Source organism: Astatotilapia calliptera, chromosome 19 (genome assembly GCF_900246225.1).
Source record: "Astatotilapia calliptera chromosome 19, fAstCal1.2, whole genome shotgun sequence".
Classification (NCBI taxonomy): domain Eukaryota; kingdom Metazoa; phylum Chordata; class Actinopteri; order Cichliformes; family Cichlidae; genus Astatotilapia; species Astatotilapia calliptera.
Window position 1 is genome coordinate 22,122,162 of NC_039320.1, and position 12,970 is coordinate 22,135,131.

Below are 12,970 nucleotides of genomic sequence, written 5' to 3' on the forward strand. Positions count from 1 at the left end.
ATGCTGATGCTGCTTATTTGTTAAGGAAAACGTTTTTGGTATAAACTGAATGTATACCAATTTAGTAAATTTCATTTAACCAGATTCCATTAAATGTAACGTTTTACATTGTACTCGTAGCAAAGTTATAACCAAATTAGTTCAAGTCATTATTTTGGGCAGAATTTCTTTTGAGTGTGCATAAAAAGTTGTTTTTTTTAGTCATCTTTTTATTTTATCTTTTTACTGTTTCGTCATGGTCAAATCACATGTCAGATCTGTTTTTCATTTGTTTGTTTCTAAAACATGAATGGGGAAATACATGCACGACTACTATAGCTATTATGCCTTGGTGGAAATGAAGCACGTGTAATCCATCACAAAAACCTGAATTAATATTTGGACTTGAAATGCAGTTTCCTTTTCAAAACCCTCACTTCTTCTTCAAACACGTCTACCTTTACTCACATGCGCGTGCACAGAGCTCCCACCACCAGCACACACATTTAATGCACACTTGCATACATGGACAAAGCTTTTCTGAGCCTTTAGAAGTTGGAGTCTTTCTAAGTACTTTACTGTTCCACAGAAACTTTACAGTACATAGGAGAAGCAGCGTACAGTGTGACACAGAGATGAAGACAACATACATTTCATGGCTTTTCTTTTTTGGCTCGATTGAATTCAGTCGCTCAGAGTTTGCTCCTTCCAAACAGTCACTCTGGTCCTTATCTGTGTAGAAGCTTTTCTTGCTCCAAGAAATAACAATGATGTCTCTCTCATATTAAATAGATTTCCCAAACTTCTTTTTTAGTTCGTCTTAGGTGTGGGAATTCTGGCACATCGCAATGTCTGGAAAGGTGGGGGTGGGGGGGTCTTTTGTAGGATGCATGCACAAGTCTTTATAATTGAAATACTGTAGGTATCTAAAGGTCTATGCACAGATATTTAATGTATTTTTAAAAAAATCACATTTATCAACATGGTACATTTTTTGCACAGTAGTTCCACTCTGACTATTATCTATTGTTTTTGTTTTGCCTTTTTCGCTCCATTTTTTTTCACTGGATATGCCAGTTTTAATCCACGCTTGTCTTTTTTTCAGGAGCACCGTCTGAATTTGATGAGCTTTTGGAAAGCCTGCTTGAATTCGTCGTTGAAGACGGTGTAGATGACAGGGTTGATGAGGGAGTTCAGGTATCCCAGCCATGTAAAGATGTCAAACAGCACTGGATCAAACCAGCACTCTTTGCATATCGCCATGACAAGCGTGCCAACAAAGAAGGGAAGCCAACAGACAATGAACGCGCCCAGGATGATGCCCAGTGTCTTGGTTGCTTTCCTCTCCCGTGCTGCACACAGACGTTTCCTCTCCAGCACGTTGTCTGCCAGCTTGACTTTCACGCTGTTCATGAACAGAGGTGACCCTCCCCCTCCTCCTCCCACACCTCCCACATTGCCAGAGTGTAGGTGTGCTTCGTGGTGGGAGGAGGAATTAAGAGAACAGAGAGAGGACCCTGCAGAGGTCTGGATTAGCTGCGCTGTGGTGAAACGCTTCCCAGACGACGACGGTGTCTTAAAAATGCGAGAGCGGGCTGCAACGTAAATCCGACCGTAGAGGATGATGAGAAGCACTGTGGGAACGTAGAAGGCGCCGAAGGTGGAGTATAGGGTGTAAGAGATCTGATCTGTATTCACCATACACTCTGTAAGCTCCTCATGGGCTTTGGCCTGCCGCCAGAAAAGTGGAGGCATGGAAATCGATATAGATATCACCCACACCACCCCAACCATGATCCCTGCACGGCGCATGGTGCGGCGCTTTGAGTACTCCAGCGCGTGCGTGATAGCCCAATAGCGATCCAGCGCAATTACACACAGGTGCAAGATGGAGGCGGTGCAGAATGTGATATCAGATGACAGCCAGATGTCACAAACAATCTGCCCCAGCGACCAGGTCTTGCTGACAGTGTACACAATGCTAATTGGCATGACTAAAATGGAAACCAACAGGTCTGTGACGGCGAGGGAGCCAATTAGGAAGTTGGCAGGTGTGTGGAGCTTCCTGGTCAGAAAGATGGTGGCGATGACAAAGGCATTTGAAAGGACAGTAGCCAAGGTGACAATGGCTAACAGAGCAGACAGAGAGACCTGGAAACCGAGGAGTGTGGCCTCGCTCCAGGGTGGTGCTGTAGTGGTGTTAGGAATCTCTGTGAAGTTTCTAATGAAGTAGTCCAGTGAGCTGTTGTCCAGCTCCATCGCGCCTCCACTCTGTTAAACCTGCTTTGAATCCAGTCTCATATCTATAATCTACAACTGTACACGGATCAGTTCAGGTGTAACACTGAAAAAGGCCATGATGGTGTGGCACTGATGGTTTTGACCAGAAGTCCGTCTTTTAATGTTCTTTTTTCTAACTTTTTTGAAACCGCATTTGTAAACGGATCTCTCCTTAATTCATCAACCCTTTTATTCAAAAGAATTATTTCATATTAACCGTTAGCAAACAACTCATTCCACAGTTTTGGTTTAGAACTAATGATACTGATGATTAGTTGGCATGAATCAGAGACGAATTTGACCATTTCTCCACTTCAGTATTGATTCGCTTAACTGGTGTAGCTGCAGGAGGGCATAATCCTAATTTGTATTCATCTCCCGTCAGAAAGGCACGTCTTGTCTCTCTCGTTTCCCCACGCTCTTATCTCATCTCCAACTAGCAGCCAGCCAGCAACCACACCTTCAGACCAAGCTTTTCCTATCTATCAAATGCTTTAATGGGCTCCTCCTTTTCAATAAAGCAAACCGGGGAACTGTGCGTAGGAAGATGATGACAACAGATACAAAGGTTTGCTTGCTCTCTCTCTCTCTCCCTTATCTTTTCTGAAGTCCACAAGAAAGCTTAGTCAGGTTCTGACTGTAACTTGGCTTTGCTCCCTATTTCTAATGATGTTGGGAAGCCAAAGCACTACAGTTACAGGATCAGCATCAAACCAAGGAAAAACTTATAAATGTAGCTCATGGGTAATTCTTCAACATCCATATCTCTCTTCTCACAGCATCGCCTGTCAGACAGATGTTCACTTGTAGAGTCCGTAAAGATTGCGAGGTTTTGTCAGATTTTCATCCAGCTTCTTCCGAGGCATTTTCTTCCTAGGTGAGACAAATGAGAGAAAAATGATTAGAAATGTTGTATTTTGCAGTGCATCATCCTGTGCACCATATTATTTATATGAACAGAGACATACACAGACAAACCACCTGGAATCACCGCATGTGAATAAACTGCAAACTCAACTGTGATTTCTGAAAGGAGTATCGTGACTTGATCCATGGATTAACACCCACACTCCTGTTGTGTAGTTGTAAGACTAAATTGTCAACAACTACATAAAAACGATATTCTCTCTCCAATAATTGCAGCACAAATGAATATTTCATGGAAAAAATGAAAAAAGTTTCTTCAAAAGTCAATACTTTTTAAAGTATTTACTTTTTTATTCACATTACTCTGAAGGGAGATGGGAAATTGGAGTGTAGCGGTACAAAGGGAAATATTTCTTCCAGGCAACAGTAACAGAACATTATCACACGATGGAAGCTGACTCAATTTCAAATACAACAAAAGAGATAGGAACTGAAATGTGGAAAAGTGGCGTTATGTCCCGGAAGGAACGAAAACTTCAAATGTCTGCTAATCACAACCCTCCAGCTTTCCATCCATGTATCACGTTTGCTTTCATTTATTATTGAAGAGCAACAGCATGATTTACTTACCACTTATAGCGTATGTGGCAAATTGTCATGTAAATCTTTATTCTTGTCAGGTACTGTGAAAAAGCCACATTGTAAAATCTCAGCTGAGTTTTGTGTGGGAAGTGGGTTTTATTCATTTAAACATGAAATGATTAGGGAGAGGAGTTACTAGCAGAACAAAGTCTACAAAGTTGTTAATTATTTTTAGGGATTTTGTTGATTTCATTTTTCACACATCAACCAGCTTTGAAGTGATTTCGAAGCGTTAAGGAATGTGGTGGCTGGAAAACAAACAACTGCGTTTGCCACGCTAATTACAAATGTTTGCCTTTTCACATTTAACACATCCTTCAGCTTGCACATTATTGCTGTTAAGACCGATTTCCAAGTGTATGTTTGTTCCTGATACAACTCCACAAATCACCTCCATTAAGTGAAGTGTTGATTGGCAGCTGGGCTCTTGAGAGGGATTATTGTGCTTGGGCTGTGACAATAAATTGGCATATTAAGTAGCAAAGGAAACATTCTTGGTGTCTCGGTGCCAGTCTCACCAGTCTTGATGCATTCATTTGCAAACTCTCAAGCGGCCATGACCATTTTTATAATTCATCCTCAGTACAATTTATAAAGGTTTGTTTTTGCAGTGTTTGCTCTCATATGTGCTGTTTTCTTAAGAACCATCAGGTAAAACAAAAACTGTTCACTCATTAAATTAGATGAACACAAATTTCAGGACAATCAAACCAGTTGTTATTGAGACATTTAGCTAAAAACAACCATCATCTGAGGACCACGAATGACCAAATTTATTGGCAGTGCATCTAATATTTATTAAGGTGTTCCAAACAAGACTAGAATGGTGTATCTAACAACCAGCGCTGACTTCCACAGAGCTCCACAGGCAGCATAACTCAAAGTGAATCATATCCAAACACTGAGACAATAAAGGTCAGCTGACTCTAATCTGAAGTTCCTGTGTTGTGTCTTTCTACCTCTGATGGGAAAATAGGAAAATACATTACTAATCAGTTTCTCTTTCCTGTAACTGATGGTGTCTCTTTAACAACATTTCAACGAATGCCGCAGCACAACAGTAAATGTGTCACAGTTAGCTATGTGGAATGGCGTACTTGCGGATTTACTACTGTAGCTGGTTAGACCCCTATGAAAAAATAAAAAAAGTTCAAACAACCTAAAACATCTAAACAACACAAGAAACAACAATCAAGGTGCTGTGTATTGTATGATAAAGACAATATTAGAAAGAAAAACCCCAACAATCACACAATCCCCTACAGCAAACACTTGGCAACAGTGGAAAGGAAAAACTCCCATTAAACAGGAAGAAAACTCTGAAGCAAGCTCAGGGAGGGGGATCCATCTGTAGTGATTGGTTGGGGATGAGGACTACTATTTTGATGGCAAATAACCATCAGCTGGCAGCCTTGTCTCAGCATCTAATCGTAGTATAGTTCGGTAACAGTTCCAAAATGAAAGTTGATTCAACATCATGGATATTCTCTTAGCGTTGATGTGAGGCGACATAGCCGTGATGCCTTCTTAGCAAGAGTAAGTTTAATAAATGAATTGTTTTCTACTGTATATCAGAAATCAGAAATCAGAAATCAGAATGGGTTTATTGCCAGATGTTGAGGTTTACAACATTAGGAAATTGCTGCGGTGCTTCAGTGCAGACAATAAGAATTAAAGTGCTATGTAGAAAGAAAGATATTTGCATGAGATATACATGAGATATATACATGAGAATAAGAATTATGAGTGCTACGTAGAAAGATATATACATGAGTGCAGGTGGTGATCAGTGCCAAACATGAAATGATGCAGTTACACAGCGTAGGGTCATATGTTAGTGGCGGGGACAATCATGTGGTTATTGTTCATGTGTCCAACAGCAGAGGGGAAGAAACTGTTCTTGTGACGAGAGGTTCTGGTGCGAATGGACCAGAGCCTCCTGCCTGAGGGGAGCAGGTCAAACAAATATTTACTGTACAAAACCATAGATATATTAATGTATTAAAAGTTTTGTTTTAAAAAATAAAAATAATACTAGTCAGAGTACGTAGAAAAGATGTGTGAACATGTTAACAACTGTTAATAACCATGTACTAACCACATTAGTTGCCACTGTTTTTCTTTTTTAAATTAAAGACAAAGACATCTCATCCCTTCCTTATAGTGACTTAACCTTCTATATTTTTCTGCTGTGACCGCTATTAAACGTGGAGACAGCTTTGATATTCATTGGTCTGTGGTTCATTTTTTGTCATTATAAGTGTCCTATGGACTGCTTAGCAAGTATAAGAGTTTTAATTCATCCATTCATTGATCAAACCCTTTAGCCCGTTTCAGGGCCCGGGTAGTCATCAGTCTTCTTGCCTGTAGTTACTTCATTCATCTCCTCCTGTGGGATCCTCCTTTCACTCCAAGGCAGCTAGTGTAAACTGAGATAATTTATTTAAAGTTCCCTCACATCATACAATACAAATTCTTCGTGCTTGCTTTGTTTTGCTCCAAACCTGGACCATGACATTCGAATAGCTGAGAGGTCAGTCGACTACTGGCTTTCCTCCATCAAAGACGTGTACACTTAAACAGCCAAGAAAAGGGCACAGAGTACTCACTGTACATACAAGCTTATTACTAAAACTGAGTCAGACACACAAGGAATGGTAACCAAGCCCTGCTAATCTTCACTGCAGCTTCATTTAAAATAATCCTTATTAAAAGGTACTGTGAAGGTAAGTACTTGCTGGTTTTGAACATTTTTGCCTTTCGTTTTTTAACCCCAGGGTGAGCGTTGCTACAAGCATAAGCCAGCTGCTTAATAATTAGAAAACTAAAATAATAATTTTTACAAAAGCCTTGGCTATAAATCCAAGTGGGTTACATCAAATTTTTGTTTTGTTTTTTAGGTCTGATTCATGCATGATCCACAACTAAGCAGCCACTGTTAAAACCGTCATACTGAGTCGTTAGGATGGCTCCTTCTGGCTTTACTGCATATGCATTCTGCCTATCATCATCACTCAGTGTCCACACAGCAGCGTAAACAGTAACACGGTGAAGAAGAACAACAACAGTGACCATGGTTAACACAGAGACAGGAGTGGAGATTCATTCCCAGATGTGCATACAAACACAGCGCTGTCATCCTTGTGTATGAGAGTAGCTCAAGATATTGTTATTCATAGTACACATAAAATATCACCAAAAAAACCACGATGTGCACATGTGTCAGAGGTGCTGAGTGAAACATCACACAGCTCACACAGCATGACTACTTTGGAGTCATCCCAGTGCTTCATTGCATCAGCACAGAAGTGACTGATTCGTGCGGAGAGTGTCTGGTAATGACGCTTACTCCTAGTGTTGTAATACTGAATGCACCACAGAGTGAGGCTGCAATAAGACTGTTGTGGACAACGCTGAATTATTCATTCACTTATCCCTGATGCAAGCTGCTATACTCTAATATGTTTCTAGTGAATGTCACCCCCACACCTACACACTCACAAACACATGTGCTAGTAGCATGTATGATAGATGATTAAACAGCTTATCTGTTTACACATCAGACAAGTGAAGGACAAAGCTTATCTCCTAAGGGCCTGGTTTACAGCACAATGACTTAATGAGATTCATAATGAATGGATAAGAGGGGAAGATTTTCAATCAAGACCAGACCTTGCCTAAAATTAGCTCTATACTGTTTGTGTGAAAGCGATTATGTCTACATCTGGCTTTGAAATTGAAGGTCTAATGCAGTAAGGCCTGATGCTAAGCTGAAATGTGCATTTATCATCCTTTAAAAAACTTAGTGGGAACAACATCTCAAGATTGCAATAATAAAAAGCAAAAAAAAAAGTTAAAATTACTCATGTGGGTGTGACAAAAAGCAGAACTGAAGCACCCACAATACCGCATCTCTGCCCAGTTGGAGCCATTGCTCCACATGCCATTCACAAATCAGAAATTTATTAATTTCAGGCTTGAGTTAAGTCCAAGCAGATGCTGCAGCATGTGAGGCAGGCTGGTTGTTGGTCTGGGTGAAAGGGTAATACCCTCCAAATGCAGCAGGCCTGCATATGACGTATGGCCCAGTGTAGATAGACAAATTGATTTAACCAAGAGGCAGAGCCATTGCTACCTTTGCTGTCAGCTAATGTCTAGTGTTTACTCAAGCATGCACTAAATGGTAGGTGAGCATGGATGTGCTATGTGTATGTCTTCCCGCCTGGACTACTGTAACTCACTTTATGTGGGGGTCAGTCAGTCATTGCTCTCACGTCTGCAGCTGGTTCAAAATGCGGCTGCACGACTCCTAACAGGAACTCGAAAAAGAGAGCATATAACCCCCGTGCTGGCCTCTCTGCACTGGCTGCCTGTGTCTTTTAGAGTTAATTTTAAAATTCTTATGTTTGTTTTTAAATGTCTACACAGTCTTGCCCCGCCTTACCTCTCTGAGCTTCTTCATCCCCACATACCCTGTCGGTCTCTCAGGTCAGCTGACCAGCTGCTCCTGGAGGTACCGAGATCCAGGAGGAAGCTCAGAGGGGACAGGGCCTTCTCTATTGTGGCTCCAAAATTATGGAATAATTTGCCCATGCATGTTAGAGAGGCCCCTTCACTGTCCACTTTTAAATCACGTCTTAAAACCCACTTTTATTCTTTGGCTTTTAACCTCAGTGAGACTTAGTTTCTTTTTTAATGCAGTAGTTATTTAATTAATGATTTCACTCTTCTTTTATTTGTTTTTTATTTATATCTCATGTAATTTTATTTTACAGTTCCAATGTACAGCACTTTGTGTCAGCTGTGGTTGTTTTAAAGTGCTTTATAAATAAAGTTGATGATGATGATGATGATGAATGTGTGGTGGGCTTATGAGGGTTATGTCTTTCTCAATTTATGCCAACAGAGAAAGACATCTGGGAACCCAGTGATGGTGTAAAATGATACATTCTGAGACAGCATCTGCAGTATCTGTAGAGGTGCATCGCACACGAACTCTAGACAATGACCAAATTTGTACTTGTGTCTCTTTCGTCCTGCCTCCCTCTCTTAGCCCAGCAGATGATTGTCCCTCCTTTACCCTGAGGTTTCTTCCAGTCAAAAGGAAGTTTTTCCTGCCTACTGATACCAAGTGATTGCTCATAGAGGGTGGTCAGATTGTTCGGGTTTCTTTCTACTACTTGTCTTTACCTTACAATATAAAACACCTTGAGGTGAGTGTTGTGATTTGTTGCTATATAAATAAAACTGAATTGAATTGAACTGAACTTGTCCGAGCACATAGCTGGAAATAGTCAACCCAATGTCACCGCAAAGCATGTAACAGACCAGGTCCACCATTTCAATTTCAAGCTTTGCCTCTCCAAGTCGTGAAAAGGACAGGCATGCAGACGTATATGTACCAGCAGGGGCAGATGATATATTTAAGGCCAAGAAGTCGCTAGTGACAAAGAAGGGTATGAAGTCCATTCTAGGATCCATCAATGCAAGAATCTATTAAGATAGGTGGCTAATATGTATTTACACGCAAATGTGTTAGTAATGTCTGTTTAGATGCTTTCCCATGATTACTTTCATTTGGCTTGTCTGTTACATGTCTGCTGTGATACTGGGTTGAAAGAGACCTTTATTTGGGTTTAAGGAACAGGGCCCTGTTTCAGGAAGCCGGTTTAGTGGAAAAACTGAGTAAGTATACCCTGAGTTAACGAAAACTCTGGGTTTTCGGTTTCACAAAGCGAGTTCAGCTGCAGCCTGAGTGAGTCACTATGACGACACACGCCGTGAAGCTAACCTGCCCCCTAGCAGGTTTACTACAACTAACCCTGACTGTCTCCGCCCCTTTGTCGGAAACCTGACAGTAGGAAGTGTCGGACATGGCGTGCCACTTCCTTGAAGAGCCAGTAGATCGTGAAGCCCAAATTCTCCGCAGAGCTCTCCGCCGGGAGAGAGTGATCAGAGCGCGTTTGGACATTTTATCATTTCCTGATGATTTTCTGTGCGAACGTTACCGTTGTTCAGCACAATCTATAAGTTATTTGGATAACATCCTCAGGCCATATATTACGCATGTGACACATCGCGGACATGCTCTCAGTTCATTGCATATTATTTGTATTGCACTTCGGTTTCTTGCAAACGGGAGCTTTCTGTATAATATTGGTTACGCTGAGCACGTTTCCAAGGCTACCGTCTGTCGGGCAGTCAGGAATGTTACAGTTGCACTGAAACGTCTCCTGTACTCGTTTGTGGTGTTCCCCGGTCATAGACCCACAAGATTCATCAAAGAGGGATGCCACAAAATTGCAGGTATCAGGATGACCAAAACTTAATGTATGATGTGGTGATACTTGGACTACTACTTAAATTGCACATTTATTTTCAGGGTTCCCAGGCGTGATTGGCTGTATAGATGGCACTCACATTCCAATCATTGCTCCTTTAGTAAATGAAGGAGACTATGTGAACAGGAAGTCTTTCCACAGCATTAATGTACAGGTACATAGTTCCCTGTAGCATTTCAAACTAACAAATTATTTCATTATAGTAATGGATGCTAATTTGTGTTCTCTGCACTGTGAAGATCATATGTGATGCTGCCAACATTATCACAAATGTGGAAGCCAAGTGGCCAGGCTCTGTTCATGACTCACAAATATTCCGTGAATGTACACTGAGCACAAAATTTGGACATGGTGAGTTGAGAATACTTTAAAATATATAAAGACCAATTGCTTCAGGGACATTTGAACTGAAGTGTACCCTTCTGTCTTAGGAGAGTTCACTGGCTACTTGCTTGGTGATAGGGGGTATCCATGTTTACCCTATTTGCTTACCCCTGACCCTGAACCGGGCCCACAGCAGCGATATAATCTGGCTAATTGCAGGACAAGAGCCAGAATTGAAATGACTATCGGAATGCTTAAGGCCCGGTTCCAGTGCCTGCAAAGACTCAGGGTCACCCCAGAAAGGGCATGTGACATTATTGTGGCATGTGTGATTCTTCACAACATTGCCACAATTAGAGGAGAACACTGTCCTTCTGAACCAGACATCAGCAGTGATCCAAACCATGAACATCCTGACCCTCCCACGGACATACAAGATGGAAGCGCAGTCAGAGACACCATATGTCACAATCATTTCCTTTGACCCATCACCTCAACATGTTGAAAGAAGAATAAACAGATTTTTTGTTCAACTGGCTTTATTGGTCGCCTGTGTTTCCTGTACACAAAGTATTAAAAGATGTACACCTCATAGAGTGTCTCTGTTGCTTCCTCCTCTGTAACAGCTGTCAATGTTTCTTCATTATTTTCCTGTAGTAAAGAAATAAACAACATTGCTGTTCTACTGTAAACTCATATAATCTGTGGAGTATTAAGAGTACTCACAACTGCATGTTGGTCTGGCTCAACAGGAGGCTGCACCAGATGCAGTACACCATCACCATCAACTGATAGAATATGAGGTTCATACAGGTCACTTATAACTTACAAGGGACCAAATGGCAATTAACAAACATACCAAGCACCTTACACTTCATTGTCATTATGCTCTCAAAGACAACCAAGACTGAGGGAAGGCAAAATCAGTCGGAAAATAATTTCACTACAAAATAATCCATTATGGTAAAGAGTTTATCAAATGTATGAGTAGCACTGCAAAGGTGACTGTGAAGAAAGGATGTATGCACATCATGTATTATTTTGAATTTACCCCCTATGTAGGCACTTGTGTCTTGCGGGGTTATTGCCTCAGAGGATGTCCCCGCAGAGATGCCTTCGGCCACAGGGCGCCCACTGTTTTGGCTGAGGGCCAACTGCTCAGCCTCTGTGAGTGGTGGTGGTGGAGGACCCCCCCCCTGTTTTTCGGGCCTCCGCTTTTTTTCTGTTGGCTATAACGGGCCACATTTGAGCATACAGAGTAAGCAAATATGTACTTGTAATGTGCTCAGATAATTTCAATAAGTGCTTACAGAAAGAAAATTAATGTAGCCTCTAACTGCTGATTTACATGGGACAAACAGACCAAGCACTATGGCTCATAATAATATTACACCTCACCTGTTTGGACTGTATTTTTATATTTCATTTTTACTTGCTGCCAGGAACGTTTGGGGCCTGTTGGGTTGCACCTGCGCTCACATCACATCACAAAATAAAATGTATAAAATAACAAATAAAATAACATATGATAAAATAACGTGTTAAATGGGTGGAAATCCCTCGATCAATGTTTATATTAACACTCACGCATTGACTCTGTCGGCTATGTTTTCCCATGCATGCTCCCTTTGTTTTGCAGCTGAGGCTGTGTTACTTTTTTTCTGAGAAATTTGCATGTTATCGGCATATGCTGCCATCAGAATTTCGGCCTCAAGCGCTGTAAAATACATTGACTGCGCCTTCTTTCCCTCCGTCTCCATGGTGACTCGCTTAATCTGTGCTCCGCTTATCAGGGCTTTATGTATCCTCGTCCGCGCGCTTCACTTGGGGTTAAAGCAACTCCGCGTTGACTGAACTAATTGTTATCAGCCTTTCTGAAACCGAATATTCCGAGTTGGACAGTTCGGGGTTACTCAACCCTGCGTATCGTTTTTCACTCTGAGTTTTCTAAACCGGCTTCCTGAAACAGGGCCCTGGTTGGATCGTGCAGTGGGTAGAAGATTTGCTGTCCACTCTATTGTTGTGAATCCTCTGGACTTGCTTGTACTACATTAGACGAGAGACCAGAGCTTAAAGACCATTTACTATCAGTTCTGGCGTAGGTGGACATTTGGTTTCACAGATGCAGCGGTAAAGTTTATTGCTGCAGGACATGCATGGAAACTGTCCAGCAACCACAGTTATTCCCAGACCATTCAGATGAGAGATTGCCTAATTTGATTACAAATGTTGATATAATCACACCAGCTACTATGACCTGAAAACAGTAAGCATGGCTAAGCTACTGCTGCTGGCATGAGTAAAACCAAAAGTAACTTTGATTTTTGCATCACAAATACACATTAAATCAGTATAACATTTCTTAAATAAGAAACCTTCTCAAGGGTAGAAATCATCTTACAGTGGGATTGCACCAGCCACAAATCCTGTCACAATGTTGACGATCTGACCCATGAGTAGTTGCTGAGTGTTGCTACATTACTGTATCAGTACTCAGTACTAATAGATCCAGTGTTGGTCAAGTTAGTTGAAAAAAG

The 12,970-nt window shown here is 41.3% G+C and overlaps 1 protein-coding gene across 3 annotated transcripts in view; it reads right to left on the reverse strand.

Moving 5' to 3' along the window:
* Positions 1-539: 539 nt before the first annotated feature.
* Positions 540-12,970, reverse strand: part of htr1d (5-hydroxytryptamine (serotonin) receptor 1D, G protein-coupled) — a 61,422-nt gene continuing 48,991 nt past the window's right edge. For all 3 annotated transcript variants that reach the window (XM_026152717.1, XM_026152714.1, XM_026152715.1), the window contains exon 2: positions 540-3,132. In XM_026152717.1, the coding sequence (XP_026008502.1) occupies positions 1,081-2,238 (1,158 nt within the window). In that variant the 5' untranslated portion in view covers positions 2,239-3,132 and the 3' untranslated portion in view covers positions 540-1,080. The remainder of the gene's footprint in view (positions 3,133-12,970) is intronic.